This window comes from Larimichthys crocea, chromosome X (assembly GCF_000972845.2).
Source record: "Larimichthys crocea isolate SSNF chromosome X, L_crocea_2.0, whole genome shotgun sequence".
Lineage (NCBI taxonomy): Eukaryota > Metazoa > Chordata > Actinopteri > Sciaenidae > Larimichthys > Larimichthys crocea.
This window is the reverse complement of record NC_040020.1, coordinates 6557460-6579671: the sequence shown is the minus strand read 5'-3', so window position 1 is coordinate 6579671 and position 22212 is coordinate 6557460. Positions and strand designations below refer to the sequence as shown.

The following is a 22212-nucleotide window of genomic DNA, read 5'->3' as shown; positions in this document are numbered from 1 at the left end:
GTTAGTGCCATTAGTTCTTTCATCTTATTAGGGAGAACTCTTACATTCCCCATGATAACATAATGGTTTGTACCACCTATCCCACTCCTGAGACCTTACTGAGACTCTTAAATGGAATGGTGCCGTTGTTTTTCCTACAATGATAAGTCAAAATGTCTGCTGATTTAATCTCTACCAAGTTTTGTCCTTTACAAAGGTATCCTAACAGGCAATCCATGATATGTCCACTAGAGGGGCGCCGTAAAGGACACTTTATCACCGTTCCTTCAATGAAAGGACACCCTAACAGGCACTTTGCATTTTGTCCACTGGATAGGGCACCCAGGTATCAGGTTTTTGTCCACTTGAAAAGTTTGAAAACAAATCGAATGTGATACCTTAGAGGTTAATTTCCTTCCTTTCCAATTAAATGTTCTATCCACTTTGTAACATTTTGCCCACCGTAAGGGTAACCTAGCATTATCGCATTTTATCTACCATAGGGGCATCCAAGACAAGAGGGCACTTATGGTGTGTTTTTTTCAACATGGGGGCACAAGGGAGGACAAATTTATATAAAAATGAAAATTCATTAATTCTGTTATAAAAGACAAAAAGCTCAATAATTTTCTCTTTAAGATTTCTGTCTAATTATGACACAATAAATGTATTCATAATAAAGAAATACAAGTAACAATGTGTATATATATTTCACTTTATTTCATTTGACATTTTAAATCTTCCATAAGAATGTATTTTTTCCATACATAATCATGTTTAATCACTGTTATACTTTACATGAGCAGACTGTACTGTTATCACAAGGCTTTTTATCCTCTGCTTTGGCAGCAGAAGTTAAGCCACATGCCGGAAAAGACTTTAAAGAGGGGATCTCCTCATGTTTGAATCCAGCAGCGGATTGGTGGAAAACCAGAGTCGAGCCCCCAAGACTGAGCGTGTGTGCTTGTAGGTGTGTGAGGTGGGGTTACAATGTGGTTTTCTTTGGAATGAACCCAGTGTGTGCAGACACGTAGATTCATCACCCGATTGTGTTTATGGTCGTTTTGATCTTTCGTTAAACTCTCTTTTGAAGGTGGGGAGTTCAGTTTGGGCACGCCAGGTCAGACCAGAACACAACACACATTCACCTCCCTCACAAGTAAACTACTGCAAAGATTTCTTAATGGCTTTGCATGGAGGTGCGTAAGAGTGTGTGTGTGTGTGTGTGTGTGTGTGTGTGTGTGTGTGTGTGTGTGTGTGTGTTGTTGGGCGGGAATAGTAGGCGTAGCCGCAGCATCTATGTATGAAAACCATGTGAGAGACAACAGAGAGACACAAGACGCAACTTTACGCACGGCGACACTTGTACTTTTTGGTGAGTTACACTCGGAATATATGACTTTATTTTACTGTATGTGTAGTAAACTGTAGTATGGCCTCGTTAGTTTTATCTGCAGGCTCAGGAACTCAGTTTTAATTGCACCTTTTTACTGTATATGCGCATTATTTACTGTAAATTCACAATATAAACATTTATATCTTTCAGCAAACCATCTTTGGACCTGATGTCCTGATTATTTCAATAACTAAATCTCTGAACCTATTTTAACTATCCTTTGTCCTTTCAGATAATAATCTGAGCGCTTATTGAAGATATGTTGCTGCTGAGGACTTTTGCTCCCTGGTTGCTGTTGGCTTTCCTCGGGCAGCAGGTCTCTCTCTCCTCCGGTGCGCGCAATAAGAACAAAGGAGTGGAGAAGACGGTGACTCCAGCATCAGGCAGAGCGCAGAGGAGCGGGGACAAGTCTGCAGCGACTGCCCGGGGAAAGTTCTCCACCAATGACAAGATGCAGTGCACGTGGACGGCGAGAGACGTCGGAGACACAGTGAGGCTGTCGGTGAAATGCGAGAACCCTGCGGCGCGCGTCAAAGGCGGAGTCACCGATATGAGCTGTAATTATAACGGCAAACCTCAGCGCTGCCCGGGGTACCAGTCCGACACGAAGGACTTCTGGAAACAGGTGTCCCGCGCGTTCAAAAGGATGCAAGGCAAAGTGTGCCAGGACGACCGCGCGCTGGTGAAGGCTGGCATGTGTAAGCGCGCGCCCCGGGATGCGCACTTCAAGCTGGACTTGTCGAGCTCTGTCAGCTCCGCTCAGTCCGGAGATCCGGAGACACCCAAACTGCCGCAGCCACCTCGCTCCACTGCCGCCTCCACCTCCACCTCCACCTCTCCGACCGCCTGCACGAAGCGCGCGGACCATCGGAAAAAGGCTGAGGAGCACTGCAGCGACTCGTGGGCCAGTCTGTGCACTTTCTTTTTCTCCATGCTGCAAAGTGACGACTGTTAGCCTCACGTGGACACGATCAGACTGGATTTATAATAGGACTCACTGTGTTTGCTAAACCTGTCAACAAATTAATCATTTTTAATTGATAATAATCAGATATTTCTCTCTACAGTTCTTACAGACGTGAACTGAGTAACCACACACACCAACATGACATGTTTTATATTACCTGTGCAGATGTGGATATTTTCAGGTGTTTATCAGGTGTTTTTAATGTGATCAGATAATCTGAATTGAAGATATTATTGCCATTAAATATTGTAATCTATCACCAGACTTTAAGGTATTCAGTATTTAAATTTTATGCTACTTCATTACATTTATCTGGCAGTTATTTCTTTAAGTGTTCATCCAAAATGTAATGAGATTATAAAGTATGATTTATTGTTACAGATTACAAACAATAAAGTAAAAACAAATGCTCCAATTTGGCCAACTACACCATTGAAATGCTGCTCACGCATCAAATAACAGAGGATCATAAGTGACCATTGTGAGTATTTTTACTTAGATACTTGAAGTACTGATAAATCTTCTGTAATTTTACATGAGACTTTAAATATTGAGTTTTCAGCTTTAAGTTTTAATGAACAAATATTAATGTTAACAAAAAGCAACAATAAGATTATAATACACAACAGGTACAACAAGTCTGACAACATGACCACTTAACACAAACGTCCAACCAACTGCATGAAAAATTAATGTTGCCCTGAAATGTTTTGACAATAATGTTCGGTTTGTAGAAATATTTTTGTATTAGAGTATTTTTTCAGTGTGATGTTTAAGTCAACAACTTACATTCTTCTTGCCTCACTGTTAATCACACGGTACTATAGATTGATTATTATAGTAGAGTGATACTTTATCGTCTACCTCTGGTCAACTTTATCAATCATCCATATAAAAACCACTGTACTGTACTGTACTGCAACACAAATAAATATTTTCTATTTATACAATGTGTCAAGTTGCCTTAAAGATCATGAAACATGCGACAGAAGCTGACGTATCAACCCTCCTACAAGATGAGAACTTTGTGTCCTGCAAAGAACATTTCATCAGTTGTCTTCCTCTCGTGGTGTTTTCTTACCTTTTTCCAACGAATACAAGTTAACTTGTTTCAAACATTTTCTGAAATCATGAGTCACTTTTCTACATTTTAGTGCAGATATCAGTGCAAAGATACAAACAGTCAGTGTGTAAAAAAACATGCACATCTCTCTTGTCCGGGTGCTGAATCCAAAAAGGGTGCCCTTCCAGTTGATCTCCTCAGGACTCAAAACACTTTCTTTAAAATCACTTGAGAAAAAGCGCAAAGTTTCTCAACTCAAACAGGCTTTTTGTCACTCTTTCCAATGTAATAAAACAAGTTGTAACAGACGCATTCAGCAGGGTTGCTGCCGTGGGAGGCAGATATCCTTTCAAGTCCTCAATGACACCTATTTCTTGTGTATTTCCTAATGGTTACTTCATTTGTGCAGGCAGATGTTCTGACTTGCTTTGAGAAAATAAGACTTTGGGGGTTAATAAACTAAATTTGTTTGATAAAATTAAGATTTCCACTGCGTGTCAAACATGCTAACTGCTTCCCTGTCATTTTATGCCACAAAACACTTTGTATCTGGCAGATTAATGTCTGTGTAAATTACACTACTCACTCTTCCCATCGTATTCTGACATGCCCTCAGGTTAAAGCGCCACACACACACACTCATGAAGAAAGACTCTTTCTTTTTCATACACACAAGTGGAGTGATTGTACATCCAAATGTGAGGCTTGTTCCTTGAGCTTCCTGCAGCGGCCTCTAATTACTTTTTCAGTGACAGCAGCCAGCTGCATTAAAAGCCATTTATATATAGGAAGATTGGAGGTAAAGACTGCTATGATCCAGCTGTGTATGTGTGTGCGTAATCCATGAACAAGTGCAACCCCAGATGTGGATTTTATGTTTTCCTGTCTGCTCTTGACCTTCCTCACCTCTGACCTGCTTGCTCTTTGTCCCTTTCAATCAGACACTTTAAAAAAGCCAACTGGAGAGCGATTTCCACCTTTTAACGGAAGTCTACTCGCTTCAATGGCACAAAAGGGATTTTTGTAGACGTATTGACTCCTCCAGAACTCAAGGACACATTCCAGGAAGGAAGGAGGAAGTAGTTAGAGGTTAGAGGTCAAGGGTGAAGAAGGAAATGAGGATACCATCCAAGAAGTGTGTGCTTTAAGGATCAGCTGCCTCCTCTCCACCTCTAGAAGTCATCGTGTGGGTTCATTACTTTTATAGTCAGGCTCCTCAGGGCTTTGATCAAAAGGAGATCCACCAGCAGGATAATGTACTCTGGGATCAGTTTAGACAGAGAGTGGAGGAGCTGCAGAGATATAAATCAGATTCAGGGTGGGCTTTTAAACCACACTCTTCTGAACAAGGTGGAGTTGTGTAGTTTTTATGTGAAGATTCTGACATATATGGTGACATAATCATGATTTTAAGTTATTTATCAAGAAAAATGACTTAACATGTATCTGTTTGTATCACAGTAAGCTGAATATTATTTGATTTGGACTGTTGGTCAGACAAAACAAGCACTTGGAAACAGCTGCTGAGAAAACAAGGTCATTTTAGTTTAGAGCTTCTGAGAACTTGATCTTGGAGTTTGCCCAGCTGTCATGAACAGAACAGCTACTAAATGGACTTGGCATTTAATTCAAAGCAATTTCGAAGAAGACACTTTGGCCATTATTTCCGATCCTATCCTACATCCTTGTAAGTTTTTTTCTAGTGAACTGTATTTAACTGTTTTGAGCTGTGACCCTGAACAGTTAATGATTAATAAAGAGAGAGTCCACTACAAAAACTGGAAAGTCCCTAAATGTATTTAAAGTGGCACTAAAGATGTAAAGACTGTGTGCTTGTGCCTGTAAATTCCTATACATAATTTGATCCTATCGATAATTTGTGGTGGTATGTGAGGGAGTGAAACGAGGCAGAGTGAGTATAACCTAAATACAATTTAAAATACAGATTTTAAAAATGCCACCCAGGACACGGTTAGTGAGCATGATGGGTGTGGTTAAAGGTGGCTTCCCATCTGTAATAAGGTCATTTCTTTCACACACTTAAAGATCTCATGAACAGATATTGGATTACAGCATGTTTGCTCATGATAACAGGGTGTGTGTGTGTGTGTGTGTGTAGGTGTGTGCTCTACAAGAAATAAGAAGCAAGCATAGTCTCAATAAAAATCTCTCCTGGTCCAAACAACCAATATCTGACACGTCGTCTTTTCCTGGTCAAATCAGCCGCACCAAAATTTGAGTTATTCCAAGGCAGTTAAAACAGACAGGCCAATGTGATCCCAAGCTGATTTTCAGACATTAGGCCATATAGTCTAGAAGCTGTTGAACTAAAATGCTAATATTTCTTATGAAAAGGCTTGATGCTTTCATACTCATTTTTGACAGTGGATGACATAGTCACTGACTTAGTATCAAACATTTTGCATGTATCATTTGAGAGAAATTCAGCCTGAAAGTTCATTTTTTGCATTTAAAAAAGGCCTCATGCTCTATATATACGCTACTGTAAAATCCCTTTGATCCATAATTTCAGAAAAAGGTTTATATACTTGATCTCAGGATCATCCTGACAGAAATTCAGCCTCAAAGTTCACTTTTTTGCTTTGTAAAGGGAGATTCTTTTTCTTTCTTTTTTAAATCGGTTTTACTTATTTGTTCAAAATAAGATTGAAGCTGAACAAATGAGGAGGTTTACACTCCAAACAAAGAGGAAAAACTAAACAACTCAGCTGAGCACTGAAAACATCATTACAAACCATGTCCTCCATGTCTCAGCTCCACATCTGGGAAACTAATAACATCATTGACTAGTAAAATGTGGATGTGTGAGCAGGAAGTGAATATAGACTGTAGATATAGTCTGAGATCATTGTTGAAGTTGTTTATTCATTGTTCGCAAATAATACAATTCCAGTCACTACTCTCTGCCTGCTGAATCGTTGCCGAGTCCATGTTGATCCACATGGGACCACCTGCAACAGGTGTCACACTGAATCTGTAAAAGGGCAAATTAAGCACATGCAAGAATAAACTTTAATATCTAGCCATGATGGACACCAGATAACCATGAAGTAATGTTTTGAGTTTATATTTGCTTCTTTGAAACCCCTAATACAGATAAAGTCTTTTTCATATTTGTAGATCTTTCTCTAGATATGGTGATGGCTTCACAGAGTGATATTTTGGTTGATGTAGTCCAAATATGATATTCCTGGGGTCAAGTGTATCAACATTTTAATAAAGACAAAGATAAAGGCCAGCATAAAGAGTGATTTTATGTTACTTTTCAAGGCCCCTTCATCACCATAAAACACATTAATTATGTTGAACAGTACTCCCCATGATGAGTAAATTGATTTTGACATGTAAAATTACTGGAATGCTGCTTATATGTCATGTTGTACAAGTTTCAGTGAAGTGTAAAGCCTCTACCCTCAAGACAAATACCCTTAAACCATCTGTAATATCTTATTGAGGTGAGGAAATCCCTGAAGCAAAACCCATTATTGTCAATAATCGTCAGCTTCTCTGAGTCATATTTTGGTATGTGTGTCCTTTTCCTCCTTCGCATTTCTGGCACATCGGCACATCGGCATTTCTGACCTGTCTCGTCTTGTTTCCCTTTCTCATGGGTAGAGTCACAAGCTAAACAAACACCTGTGAAAGCACCAACCTTTAACTCAAAGTATTAAAGCTTTGTGTTAAAAAAAACATTTCAGGCCTTTCATGAAAAAGCACAATGTAGGTTTGCACGTACATCAAATGTACCTTAAGACGTGGAAGGCTCTGCTTGATATCCTACAAACAAGAGAGACAAGAAAAAGACACAGAATGATGTTTGGATGTCATGGTTGCACAAACACAAAGGACACTCATTTACAAAGAGCTGGAGACTGTCAGTTCAGCTACCTAAGGTTTTAACTGAGGTATTTTGCAGCACCGGCTTTTTATGTGGTCCTTTCAAACAGCGTTTCCAACAGAAGAGTGGGATTATTGCTTGGTAAGACCAGTAATTTACAAGAAACAAAGCAAATATCAGCAGAAGGTCTGGAACAAAAACGTATTATTTTATGACAGATTATCATTATCACGATCACTGTCTTGTTCATCTCACGACCCTTCAGATTTATCTTGTGACCCCTCGTGGAGGTCCAGACCAGCCCTAAAGGATCTCTTGTGTCAACTTCCCATCAGATCCAATTCAAAATTGGCCGTAACTCCTAAACTTTTTCACTTCGACTCAAGATGTGTGAACCTTTAAAAAGTTTATTATTAAGTGCTCAACCTTTGCAACTTTTCCAGTCCTTAATAAACATCGAGTTCATAGGACGCAGTTTCACAATCAAAGTTTTCGTTACTGTTTTCTTTAAGATATTGAATTCGACTTTTAGCACAGGTAGATTGTTTTTAATGGGTTTTTTTAATTGATTTTATCGATTCAAATAAAACTGCTATATTTGCAATCTATCTATCTGTGTCTTAAAATGTCTTTTTAAGGCTCTCTCATCGCCTGGTGTTGCATCAGTTTTTTTGGACCTGACTTTACCTGCTTGCACATCTAGATTTTTTTTTTTTTTTTTTTTTAATTTTCACTCTTATTATAACAGAACCAGCCAACTCCTAGTTCTCACATTCTCCTCCCTGCTTTGTTTCCTTGCCATACATTGACTCGGATCCTGCCGCTCCCTCCTGCCCTGCAGTCACTCCTGTTCCTACCATTCCCATCACCTGATTTTCCACCCACCTGCACACCTTGCTTCCCTCAGTAGCCCTAAAGTATAAATACCAGCCCACTTTCATTCATTCACTGCCTCATTCATTGTACTTCATTGTACTGCTTGAGCCTTTTACTCCATGCATGTTTGCTCATGTTTGTTCTTGTTCTAGACCAGCTATCACAACACATTATGCTTATATTTTGTATATGATGTATGTTGCTTTTATCTTTTATCTGGTATAAATATTGAGCATAACCTTTACTTGGAGCAGAAAGCCTGCAAAGTCAGAGGACGCCTTCAGGAATTTACGTGTTATGGATTTGTGATAACTTCCACCACCAGATTACTCTTAAGTCTACAGATTTGTGAAAATGAAAGCAGCTTAGAAAATCAGCCTGTTACTCTTTCATAGAAAGCAACATCCATCCACAGCTTTATTAATCTAGTAGAGCTGAAGAAGTTATATTTGATTCTTGGTTAATATGTACGTAACAAAATCAGACTAATATGCAGACGGCCATCCTCAGGATTTGACTGATTGCTGTTTGTTTTTGTTTATAATGTTACTTTTAACATGTAAAATGTTGATGTTTGATGTGAAGGTGACACATGAAAGTAAAAAAATAACATACAACATTTGTAAAATGTAAAGATCCTGTCAAAGAAGCTTCAGGGAATAATAGTACCTCTATATTTTGTTTTGATGGTGGTGATGGACTTAGACTTTGTTGGATAAGATCTGGAGATTCACAGGCATCTTGGGTAACCCTCCTCTCATGCATCTCACCGTATCATCTTTTTCTCGGTTGTGATATCTTAAAAACTAATCCTCAGACTTTGAAAAAACGTTTATACCTGGAAAAAAGTCTGTATGAGATACTTGAGATTTTAAAGTTTTATCTGGAAAGAAACTGACACTCCCTTTAATTCATATTTAGTTTTTACTTTGCAATGAGTGGTTTATTTTATCTCTCTATTCCATCCTTATTTATTTATTTGTATCCTTTCCTCTTGTCATTTCAGACCTGATCGACCTCTTTATCTGTCTCACAGAGCATGATGAGACGTTAACTGCTCAATTGTATCATGCAGTATGCGTGCTGTATGGAAGATAACACAATGTAATGAATGTAGGGTTGCAACTCACAATTATTTTCATTATCAGTTTGATTTGTTTTTATGAATTAGACTATCCTTTAGTCTATAAAATGTGAGAAACTAGTGAAATCACACGTTTCCAAGATGCAGTGCTCCTCATCTTGATTATTTTAGTTCTGTTTTTCTCTGGTTGCAAGTTCAGACAGGTTTTGCATGATGAAGCTTCATTTAACTCGAGAATTTAAAGCCATTTGTCATCCAGTTTTTTTGCCTCTTCATATTTCTAACCTTGTGTATCTGCTTTAAGCTTTGCTGGAAATCAAACTTCAACTTCAACTTGAGCTCTCAGAGCCTCAACATGTGCGATGAAGGAGAGGAGGGGCTGAATGTCAGGAGAGGGAGGGTAAAAAACCCCACATGAAAACACAAACTCAATGCTCCACTAAGTATTTCAGATCTGACCTACAAAGCTGACCGGACACATGCCCACCCACAGACACCCAAAAATACGCAAAGGCAGCGAGGTGGGAGGAGTTGGAGGTATTGTTCTTCTTGTGGCTCGAGGTGGCCTGACCCCACACCCTGCTGTTCAGACTTTGTTATTGGCTGCCTGTTTCTGTAGCAACAATCAACGGCAACCGCTTTGGTGAAAAGAATAACAGAAAGTAGTGTAACAGGACCTGGCACGACCCCTCCTTCAAACACACACACACACACACAACATTTCAAATAATTTAGCTCATCATTCAGCAGCTATTCATTTAGTTAAGGGTCAAATCAGGAAGCTAAAATCTAATTGATATAAAGTATCAATTAGAAATGCAGCTGATGAGCTTCTTTATGTACAATGACTGCAAGAATGAGGCCTCATCATCACGACCACCAGATAATCTGCACAACAACAACAAGCATCAGTGAAAGCTTCACAGTGAAGGAATGTGTGCCATCCATAGACTATTTAAAGGATCAGGTCACTTAAATGTTCAGTCATTTTGGTGAATTGACCCTTTAAAGAAAAAACATTAATTAATAGCATAGTTAATAGCTTTTAAACACATTGGGCTTTCACTTTATGACACATAAAACATCAGCACTGTTGTGGAAGAATATATTTGAATCAATTAAAATTAAATTAAATTTCATTCTCATTTTATTATGTAAGGTAATACTTTCAGAAGTGGAAAGAGGAGTCTGTGCCTACCTTTAAATGTGGCTTCAGGAACTGAGCAATGTATTACATTTAGATGAGTTGAGATATCATTAATAGAAAAAACAAACAATGTTTGTAAAAGTTTGGCATCCAATTATACTGAGTCTGTGTAAAGTCACCCTTTAGGACCGCTCAAAAAATCCTGGACTGAAAACTGGTTTTGAAAGAAATCTCAGAATTGCCCCTTACACAGACTTTAATAAACATTTAGAAACTTCTTTCTTTCCATTTTGACTGTCCCAAGATGTTTGTCATGTATTATCTGACTTCCAAAGTTCAAAGTTTCCATCTGTCAGACTCTGCCTCTCTGAAATGCTCCACTTACACCCAGTCATGTTACCGACTTGTTGCCAATTAACTTAATTAGTTGTCAGTTGCTCCTCCAGTTGTTTTTGATTGTGCTGTGCTGTAAACCTTTCCAGCCTTTTGTTGCCCCTGTTTCGAGATGTGTTGCTGCCATCAATTTCAAAATTAGCTATTTTCCATGAAATGTTAAAATGTCTCAGTTTCATTGCATGATATGTTGTTTATGTTCTATTGAGAATAAAATATGGGTTTCTGATATTTGTTTTACATTTTATACAGTGTCCCAACTTTTTTGGAATTCGGGTTGGAAATGCCACATAATGGAGCCTCATAGACAGACATATAAATATGGAGGTCGTATCCATGATGTCACCCGTATTCTGAAGAGCCTATGTGAAGCACACAGTGTGATGGCTCTGGCCAAAAACTATATGACAACCCATTCTCCTTCACTGTTCATCCTGCTTTTTCATGTTAATGCCTCCATTTAAAAACACAGGCATCACACACCACGCCTCCAAAATGATTGGTCTGCCCATCCCCAACCTTTTTTTTGGAGTAAACTCTAAAATAATAATGAATAATAACTAATAATTAAATGAAATTCTAAATGGTGAAAGAAGAAATAATCTACCAGAAACAGAAATCTATCTAACTGTACACCTCTCGTCTACTAGCAATGATAACATGCTGCTGAGGTGCTTTCACAGTCAGGACTATCTCTTCATTAAAGCTGATCTATCTCCCTCTAGTGGCTAAGAGAGGCCAGTGCATGTTTAACAGCTACTACACACGTACTTATATTGGTTGGTACTGAGGCACAGATAAAAGACAAATCTTATCATTGTACTTCATCAGCTGAAATGTTTATTCTTGCATATATTGTTTCTGCCATACAAAGTGCAAACAAAACAATCGTGGTCTGACGTTTTTGCATTACAAACGAATAATATAACAATAATCATATTGAAAATGTTAGTCGACCAAAAGCGGCATTAATGTGGGCACGAAAAAAAATGTTAGCTACCTTTCAAAGACTATTTGTTTGGAATTATAGTTTAGAAAGACCTCATGGGCCGTCTCTCTCTCACACTTAAGAAAGTTTTGTTGTGAGCTTTCAGTGAGCTGAGAGGACCCAAAGGGTTAAGTTAAAGAAAGAGGCACTTCAGGTGTGGTTCCTGTTGTATTGCTTATTGCCATGGTTACGCATCATCTCCACCGCAGAGCAACAGCAGGGCCTTTCTGTAGTCGCCACCGGTATCTCCCTGTAACACAAACACAGGCAGAAAGAGATTTAAAAGATAAATATGTCGCCCCCGGAAAGCAAAAAACACACAGTCACTAAATGTTTGGTAAAAAATTAGCTGAGACTGGCATCAGACTTTCTGATAAAATTATTATTATTATGCCGTTATTATAATGGTCCACTGTGTACTTTTCATGCCTAGGTGAGGCAAAACCAGACAATGACATGTTTTCTTCTACTGCATTCAAGTTATTAACAATAAATATGAAAATGCTGTGAAACATTTCGGGTGACAGTCACAGTCTGGTCAGGTTCATAGAAAGATTGGGTTAAAATACAACCAGGCAGTTCTGCATGATGGACAAGGCGAGTAGTCATTGAACTAACAACAGCAGGGAGAGTCTGTTTTTTGTGTGTGTGTTATGGCATGCCGTTCAGGAAATTAAACCTTTGAATATATTGAATGAAACTTTGAATATATTGAATGAAACTTTGAATATATTGAATGAAACTTTGAATATATGGAATGAAACGTTGAATATATGGAATGAAATTTATATTTTATTATTATTTAACTGAAGCTGTGTCCTTAAAGAACAGTTGCTAATGTGCTTCTTTTTTACTTTTCACTAGGAACATCATATTGTCCTTTACATTCACTCATTACACATTTGAGGCGTTGTTTGTTGTAAAAGAGTCCATTCAGTGAGGCAGAACTGTTCATTTCTTAGAGTTAAATGAGGCAATAGCTAAATCCAATCATGTAGAAAATGCACAGCTAAACTCCTGAAGTTAATGCTAATGAACTAAACATAATATCAGTAACTACCATCTCAGATTTGACCCCAGTGGAATTCATATGATTTGATGTTTTTAAGCTGCATATAAGCCTCTTATTTAAATGTATTAACCTGATTTCACTGTATATATTGATAAGACAAACATGACACCTACCAACACAGAGATACATTTAATCCCTATTCCTTCACTGCTTCTCTACTTACTGCTGCCTGCCATCAGAGGGCAGTATGACAACTTGCGTAAGTGTGTATAAGTGTGTATTGTTGTCTATTTGTTTCTTAATGTGTGTGTGTGTACCTTGATCATGGAAAACAGAGAGCAGGCAAAGTTCCTCCTGAAATCAGCTCTGATGTCCAACATGTCCACCTCACTGCGGCTCACCATCACTCTGATCAGGGTGTCGTCGTCAGTTCCTGCACCCTGAAACAAACACACACAAACATATGACGACTTGATGCCACATAAATGTATAACAATTATCTGAGAGCACACACTAATGTAAATATTTAGTAACAGTTTACGTGCAAAATACAGATTCATTAGTCGTGATACATTTGGCCATTCTGCATACAGTTTAAACCTGAAAAACAAATGTGGCTACTCTCAGTAGGAGATGCTGAAACAGTTGATATAGCATTGATGTTAGCAAACAGCTGCTTATTTACACATTCAGTGTTTATAGAGCAACATTATCATTCATTTGGAGTCCTGTTTCAGGCCAATGTTTACTCTTTTAGCTGTTTTTCACTCTTTACTATGCCTCTTTATGAAATGTCTGATGTAGACAGTTATTGACTGGCATTTGTTGTGTTATTACAAGTGATTTTACAGTCACTAGTAGCACACAGCATTAATTATATTTGGTTGACCATTTCAGACATCTTTGCTGTCTTACCTTCATTGCGTAGTACAGAGTCTCAGCAAAATAGCCTGAAACGCTCCTGGCACACTTCACTTTAAAAGAAAAACAGAAGAGATGTCAATGTTTGAAAAAACTCCTGAGAAGCTGACAACAGAAGCAATCTGCAGGACAGTTGTGTAGTTTCATACCAACGGCCAGGAGCAGATCTTCCAGATTTCCAGATGTTTCCCTCTTAATGCTCTCCTCCATCTCGTATCCAGTCATCTTCATGTAAGCGTCAAATACTGAAACACACAGATCAGAGTGAGTATGGCTGTTATGTGAAACTCTAAGACAATTACAGAGGCGCTCACTGCAATCACAGACAAACCTTTCCTGAGATGTTCTGCACTGCGGTTTCCCAGGATGGTGACAAATGATTGTTCGTCAGTGCCAAACTTCTCCTCTCCTGCCTTGAAGAGAGCCTGCGACGACAGAAACAACACATCACACATAGTTTGTCCTTCAAAATCAGAGAAGCAAACAATTTACAAATCAGTGGTGGAAAGTATTTCAACTAGTACACACAAGTACTTCCATTTTGTGTTATCACAGGATGTCTCTCCCTTTTCAATTTAACCAAGAAATGTTATTGGAAATATTACCCTCTTCCTCCACTAGAAGGCGGTATAACAACACAACAGAGTAGCTGTACAAACTACAACCCTCCCCTTCAAAGCACACATACATAAACAGGCTTCAAAGGCCAGTATTAAGACCATATCTTCAAACACATGTGACAGTCACACCCTCAGGCAAAGAGACAAAGACACCATTGATGGAGAGAACCAGAAATATTTACTGACCCTCAATAAACAGGCGACTCACCTGAGCATCACTCTCGATGTTTCCGTGCTGGATCCCCGTCTGCCTGTTCGCCTGAGGACGAGACAAAACACTTCTGTTAGAGAGGAGAAGAGAGGACGAGGACGAGGACAAGGACGAGGACGAGGACGAGGACGAGGACGAGATTTACCTGCAGCAAAATAACCAGAAGCCTCTTGAAGTGACCTGAAGTGTCACCACAGATGTCCTCTTCCAGGTCGTCGTCATACTCTAAGGAACACACATGTTAAAGCAACATTATGTCACTTTCCTACAATAAAACAACAGCTTTTAAATCATGTTGACGCTACTCTAACTTGTAATCAGATGAATGGTGTCTCTTTCAATCCCATTTGTGCTCCAGATAGAATTGCCCACAACGAGTACGTAACACTTTACAGCACAAAAAACACACACCACCAACTGTTTCACTGATTTTGGTGACACTGGATCATATTTTAATGGAGAAAATATTATATATGTGCACATACTGTATCTCATTCACACACACACACACACACACACACACATACATATTTCACAAGGCTGCGAGATTGGAGTTCAGTATTTTGCTCAAGCCCCAACATGCACACTGGAGGAGCCACCAATCGTCTGATGAGCCACAGCTTCCCACAGCTCAGTTAGTTAGCCGTGCATAGACTGTGAGCTCAGACCACCGGACTACTCAAGCACTCAACTGTGTGCTTGGACTAAAAAGTTTAAATGGACATTTTCCAGAGATAAACAAAGTCACACAAACATTGCTCACAACTGCATGTCAACAAGAATTTGTACAATATAAACATAGATTTTTAAACTGGTGAGTCCATTATGTAGTGTTAGTGTGTATGTTTGTGTATGTGCATGTGTGTTACCTTGTCTATAAGCAGCGACGATGTCCTTCACCTGCTGACATGTTCTGGAGGCGAGGATCTCCACCAGCACCTTCTCGTCTGTTCCTGCCCCCTACAGGTCAAAGAGAGAACCGTCAGATGAAACTACATTTGAGTTTCCAGCTGCTCTGACTGTTAACATGTCTGTCCGTATGCTTAACTCTCATCTAGAGTACATAAGGGTCTTTATCAGCCTCATATCTGACAGCTGCAGCACTTACCTTGATGGCGTTGCGGAGCAACATCACATCATAAGCGAGGGGTGGAGTCATGAGAGCCACGATCAGGGTCTCAAATTTGCCACCCAGCTCTCCCTTCAGGTCATCGATCAGATCCTGTCATGGAGACACATCATGTACTTTAATTAGCTCTGGTGAAGCATAAATCCATGTGTGGGCACAGAGGAGGTTTTATGGTTGTCATGTGTGGCTTTGGCTAATGTGTAAACCCGCCATGTCACATACAGATTTTCTGCAGATGATTTGTACTGTACTGACTAAAATGGTTAGACCGTGTCAAGTTGATGCTTTGATGCTGTGTGTGGTTGTTTAAAGGCCTCGGTATGCTTCAAGTGAAGCGCTTGTCAGATCATCTAACAGCTTCTGAAACCTTCCTTCAAACAGTGAAATTGTGGCATTCATTTTAGGCAGGTGTGCAAACTGAAAGTCCTTTGAGGAACTAGTTAGCTCAGCTGTGCATATAAACTGGAAATGGGGAAGCAGCTTTCCTGGCTCTGTCCAAAGGTAATAAAATCAAACTATCAGCACCTTCAAAAGTTCTCTGTCAGCTAGCCGGCTGCTGGCTGTGGCTTCATATTTACTGAACAAACATGTGATATCAGACTTCTCATCTAACTCTTGGCAATAAGTGTATCTCCCAAAATGAAGGTCTATTTCTTCAAGTGTGCAGCTCGGGGTAAATCCAGTTAATTGTTGTTTTCATTACTTGAAGGAGTTTTTAGCTAATTGGATGTTAGTAGAAGAGAGGTGCAGATAGTAGTGGAGTATTTTCATATAAGTTATTTTCTTTTTTGTTTAGCACTGCCATTTCTGGAGAAACAGTGTGTACCTGTTTAATTATTATAATCAGCAATTCTAATTATTGAACTATAGAGTTATAGTGACATATTTAATGTAAACCCTTGATTTTTGATGCAAGTATTTTGAGTGCTGAGTTAACTTTGGTGAACTGCTTGGTGTGCACAGGCTAGATTACATCTAATCACAACATGATAAACCAGCTATTCCAGATGAAATCTGGAAGACCACACGGCACACAAAGCGTGCATGTTACAAGTCTACAAAGATGCAAAAGAAAAAGAATTTGTGGAATTCTTGGGAAAAGCAATGGGCTGCATACTGTTTAACAGTTTTTTAAGAGGCTCCGACCTTTCCAAACAGAGTCTTGTAGGTGGCCTTGATCTCCTGCCTCTGGGCGTTGCTGCGAGCCGTCAACAGCTGCAAGATGGCATCCTCATCGGTCCCTACGGCAACAAGCACCATGGTTACTCAGCAAAGCAACACATGCTACATATATTACACAACAGTGAGCAAGCTCTCTATAGGACTATTGTTTACAATTATTCTCCTCCACATAATTACAGCCTGCGGTCGAGGTCAGCAGACGCGTTCACTCGCAGTGACTCAGGTTTCATCTTTGCTCGCGTGTTCATGACTCACTGCCCTCTGGGTGGAGCTCCACATAGACTACAGTTTATGATGATTACTACAGTGTTTGTTAAGAGAGGAACTCCCCAGAAAACACTCTCATTGGTCGGTTGGAGTTTTACTACAGACTGACACGCCTTTAGTGTATCAGATGACACAGTGCTGACAGCAGATATCCACACACACACACACACACACACACACACACACACACACATCTTACCCAGCCCTTTCATGGCCTTGTACAGGACCTCAGCATCTGCACTGGCGTTAAAGTTTCCACTGGCTTTCACAGTTCCTCTGCTGGCCTGAAACATGGCAGAAAAATGTACAGGAGGACTATTAGGGCTTAGATTTTCCAGGGTTATATTTAGTTCTGTCAGGCAGCAGAACTGCAATATACAGATACAGTACAATATACTGCACATCACCTAATGCAAATTAGTTCGAATGGAACTTGCAGACACTGACAACATCCTGCATAATACCATGCCAGTCCCCAAAAATTATACACACACTCTGTGTGTTAAGATTTTCTGCACAGATTGCATCAACTTTTACCACCATTAGTGGTCAGATTGTTCCTCTTGAATCTTTCCCTTGTCGGTAACTTAAGCAACCATAAAACCCTCCAAACATAGCAGCAAACAAGTTTTAATCTCACAAACTAAAGCAAAAAATAGACATATTACAAAAAATATTGGAAAATATCTCTAAACACGATTGAAAACCACACAGCACTTCCTTAAGCTAACTGTCTTCTTGTCTTGACTTTGTTTTGGCATCAAACTGGATATAAACAAAGATGTAAAATCAGACGATGACTCTTCATCATGTATGATACAACATTCTTTCTGCATTTGAATTCAATTAAACAAGTACATATTTCTGCTGTCTACGGCTTCTTATCAGATAGAAGGAAAATACTAGAACATTGCAGACCATACTTAATCAATCTCCAGTTTCATGCTTTCATTAATATCATCTCAGATTCCTTACATGCATAACCCTCTTGAAGACTTTGCCCCTGCATATCATGACAGAAAAGTCTGTCGATCTTTACATACATGGTTTCAGATTTGTTATGCTCATAACTTGAAAGACTTTCTTTGCAGAACATACTTAATCAGTCTTTAGATTCGTGCTCAGATAGATGTAAAATTACATATCTCAGATTCCTCTGTGCATAACTTCATATAATTTTTTTCATATAATTTAATGTACTGACATCCCCCTTTCTTCCCTGTAATAGAATTACAGAACATACTCTTACTTGCATCCATAGAAAACATCATATCTCAGTGTTATGCACATACACTCATCAAATTCTTTCCCATTTTAGGATCCACTTAATGAGCTTAATGACTTACAGACTTACAGCTCCATGAAATACAGATGTGCAAACAAACTCTCACATCAAACAACTTCGTTCATACGCTCCCGTTTCATAACCAACATGTTCCCTCATCATTTGTCAGCCTTGGATATGCTGCCTTCATTTCTGATTTGTTCAGTCGATTCAGTCTGATTATCGGGTTTTTAAAATATCTTTGAATGTGAAAAAAAAGTGTCTCATCACAGCAGACAGAAGAATGTGATGAGGCTGGATAAACTTCAACTTTAAGATTGATTTTTAGTAAACTCCCTCTTTCTGAAGCATGCACACGTTGGAGACACTCCCTAAAACAGTGACACATTAACAAAAAAATACCCAAGTGGTTACTTCCCTTTTTCAGGGAGAGAGCGAGAGAGAAATGTTTAGAGAGCAAAACCACGGGAATTTCTCTGGAATTCTGACCTTGGTAATCTGGAAAAAACACACAAAAAACATTGGCTGTCCAAAAACAAGTTGCTGGTAACAACCAGGTCTTTTTCTGCAGGAAGGAACGCCAAAATGTCCACGAGCTCTCCGCAAACTGAACGAAATCTAATCAGTGTGCAGATGGCTGCTCAGGACAAACAGCTAAACAAGGAGATATTTAGAAAACAACACAATGCAGATCATTTCCACTGGAATGTTTAGCTCCTATATAGTGAGTGATTGTTGTCAATGGCTGTGTCCTATGGAGCAAGTTCAGACATGACCTGAGGAGGCTGTGTTCCCGGTGGAGATATGTTGACCTGAAATATGCAAACATCAGCTGTCACAGATGGTCTCTCTGCTTTAGAGCACGGATACAACACCACATATGTCTTATCACTCCCCTCCTTCATTTATGGACTCTGTTACCATGGAGACTGTACACCGTCCATCCCTCTCCGTCTCCTGTCATATCATCAAACAATGTGTTTTACTGCTAACTGCAGTAACATCACTCTCTATAAAGTTCAGCTTTTAAAGTAAATATTATATAACTATAAAAAGACCAAAACCAGCAATGTGTCAGTCAACACTTCCTCATCATGTTTATGGCGCTCAATAACAGGACTGTAGCTGCTCTTCAGGACCCAGACTCTGTATTCAAAGTGCAGTTTACAATTTAAAATGTGAAGTTACAGTTAAAGTAATAGCAATAGAAAAGTTAAAATAATTTGACACAATTTCAGGTCTCTATAAGTTATCTCAGTATGTCAAAGTACTGATGATGACTCGAATTTTTAAACATGGGTAACAAATATACAATACTAGACTTTTAGAAATGCTTTCCTAAAACAGCTGGATACTATAGGTGTTTGCTACTAAATTGGTTTATCAATCAAGGATGGTGTAAAGTCCCCATAAACAAGTGTCAGGGTGTGGCTCACTGATTTGTATTTTTTGGACATCAAACTGATCTACATCTCAGAGGAGTTTGCTCTTTCAGACTTTGGCTACGCACACACATACTTGTTAATACTTGTTTAATTTTAATTTATTGTTAGTTTTAATATTTTCACTGCATTTGCTGCCAGAAACAATAAGATCCATAAAACCAGGCTTTTGTGTGCAGTTGATTTATAAACCCAGACTAAACTGTCTGCAGAGCGCAGCAGTGTAACAACATCACAACTGACTCATAAATACAATCACTTTTTATTTAATAGTAACGTACCACTCCATACTCCACTCCATCAAAGAGAAAGTGAACAGATTTCCCTTTAAGAGGGGGAGGGCAGCTTTTAAACTCCAGGCTAGACGTGGAAATGAGTATGAGAGTGTATTAAACACAGAGAGCGGGGTGGAGAGACCCACCCGATGGAACAGAGCCCTCATGAGTCATACACTAAACTTCCCAACTTCCCCAAATGAAACCTCTTTGCAGCTGTACAGGCATGCGCACTTAAAACTCACACTTAAAACTTCTTAAACTGGAAAGTTTGATTAGTAAAAGTGTCTATTTGGCAACTTCTATCTTTTAGTACACTTATAGAAGAAGTGTATGGTGACTTAACTCTTTATCTTAAACAGAATTACTGTCATATCTACATTCACAGACAGTAAAAGGCTTTTATGTTTAACGTAAACGGCCAAGTTTTATCAGCATTGAGTAAATATTTACATTTTGTAAACGTAAACCTTCATTTAGATAAAATGTTAGTGTTATATAATGTGGAAAAAAAGTAGGCGTTGTCTTGGAGTTCAGAGGGTATAAACTATTGTGAGTCAACCATTTGCATAAATAACGGATTTCTGCAAAGACTGTTTGAACAAATATGAAGTTAGTCGTTTGTTTAATATAAAGTTTGTCGTGTTTCTTCATGATGAAACATCTGTGGACTCACCATTTTGACGGTCTTGGAGGTTTATTCACGGGTAAGAAGAAAAATCTGTTGGAGAGAGGAAAAGGTCATTTAGCAAACTCCAGATGTTTTTACTTCAAACATCTGCAGTTAACTTCTTTCTAGTTTAAATCCTGTTTTTTGTCCTGCCTGGTGTAGCTGTCAAACTTCCGTAGACCAGACGCGTCCCTCTTTTGTCTCCAGGTAGACCCCGGTAGTCTGTCCCGGCTCACCTGGCTGATGCACACTAACATATCTGGAATTTGAAGTGATCGACAAACTTACCGCAGAGGTGTAGCTGTCAGATGAAGCTCGGTGAGCGGACAGAGAGACCCGGCAGAGGTAGAAGGGAGGAAGCGAAGAAGACCAGACAAGCACCAACCCTCTCTGAAATACTCTCCGTTGCGCGCGTGAGCGTGTGGGTGCGCGTGTGGGTGGACCACACCCCGGTGCGCACGGGCTCTGGTACAGCCCTGCTCCTAAAGCACTCTGGGAAATTATGTTTCAGGTGCTTCTGTGAACATGAAGTCAGTAAAAAATCAACAGAGGTTGGATCGTTTCAGGTATAGGTCTTATGAACAGAAAGCATAGGTGAGTATCACCTGACAAATCACCTGTCACCTGAGGGGTTTCCATGGAGACATTGTTTATTCTGATTTCCTCCACAAGAAAAAGTTTTGCAACTTCTGCCTTTAGTGAGGCTCAGTTTTAGGATATGTATCCATGGTAATTTATAGTTTATTAACTAGTAATGCATAATAATGTATAGTTTATAATGGATGGCAATGCATATTTTATAGGTTAGTGATGTATGTGTAGTTTCTTTTTATTTCTTTTTTTTTTAAATAATGAAAATAATTTTTGAGCATTACCATTTACTGTTTGCAAATCAATGTGGGATCAAGAAAGAGAGATGCACCTTGCAAAATAAAGTTGATTTTATATTTTCTGTGGTAGCTTCCTTAACATAAGATTTTCAAATATTCAAACTTGACTTAGTTTATTGATATATTAAGTCCACCTTCTGTTGGATTGTAGCTCTATTGCCACTTTGTGACAGTGGAAAAACCTGGAAATTCTCTCTAACAAATTTGTTTCATGATCTGGCTCAATGAAAGAACAAAATGTTTCACACATGACTCATTAAAGTAAAATATATTAGTTTAAGAAAGTCAAGTATGCAGTTTCAGTGTCAGTTCATCAGTGTGGATGTGTGAACATGTACAGGTGTATATATCTAGTTGTTTTGTTTGTTGTTTCAGTCTCCCCCACATCCTTTCTGCTTATGCTCCACTAAATTCTTTATTATGTTTATCTGAGACTTTTGGCTAAAGAATAGCTTTTAGCAATGATTAAAGGGAGATAAAAACCAAAACACTGAGTTGAAACACGTTAGGTACTCCACAGAACAAAAGAGAAAAGTTGATCATCATGTCTGTGCTT

At 39.0% G+C, this 22212-nt stretch overlaps 2 protein-coding genes and 1 long non-coding RNA gene across 4 annotated transcripts; 1 reads left to right on the top strand and 2 right to left on the bottom strand.

Moving 5' to 3' along the window:
• Positions 1–1232: 1232 nt before the first annotated feature.
• LOC104934200 (fibroblast growth factor-binding protein 1) lies at positions 1233–3019 on the top strand. Its single transcript, XM_010749812.3, has 2 exons — positions 1233–1354; positions 1608–3019. Exon 2 carries the CDS (start codon positions 1635–1637, stop codon positions 2328–2330), a length of 696 nt encoding a protein of 231 aa, XP_010748114.3. The 5' UTR covers positions 1233–1354; positions 1608–1634; the 3' UTR covers positions 2331–3019.
• Positions 3020–6299: 3280 nt separating this feature from the next.
• Positions 6300–10530, bottom strand: LOC113746544 (uncharacterized). The gene is made up of 3 exons (XR_003462947.1): positions 10423–10530; positions 7174–7203; positions 6300–6400 (listed from the first exon to the last, which is right to left on the bottom strand). It is a non-coding gene; the product is annotated as an uncharacterized LOC113746544 (long non-coding RNA).
• A 1045-nt stretch (positions 10531–11575) lies between these two features.
• On the bottom strand, positions 11576–21208 carry anxa5b (annexin A5b). 2 transcript variants are annotated; one of them, XM_010749815.3, is made up of 13 exons: positions 21055–21208; positions 20773–20817; positions 17294–17378; positions 16792–16886; positions 15625–15738; positions 15386–15476; positions 14662–14741; positions 14514–14564; positions 14017–14110; positions 13835–13930; positions 13680–13738; positions 13082–13204; positions 11576–12002 (listed from the first exon to the last, which is right to left on the bottom strand). In XM_010749815.3, exons 2-13 carry the CDS (start codon positions 20773–20775, stop codon positions 11940–11942), a joined length of 954 nt encoding a protein of 317 aa, XP_010748117.3. In that variant the 5' UTR covers positions 20776–20817; positions 21055–21208; the 3' UTR covers positions 11576–11939. The 2 variants fall into 2 exon arrangements, with proteins under 2 accessions (XP_010748117.3, XP_010748116.3); XM_010749814.3 differs by lacking the exons at positions 20773–20817; positions 21055–21208 and having other exon boundaries at positions 17294–17402.
• Between the last annotated feature and the right edge of the window lie 1004 nt (positions 21209–22212).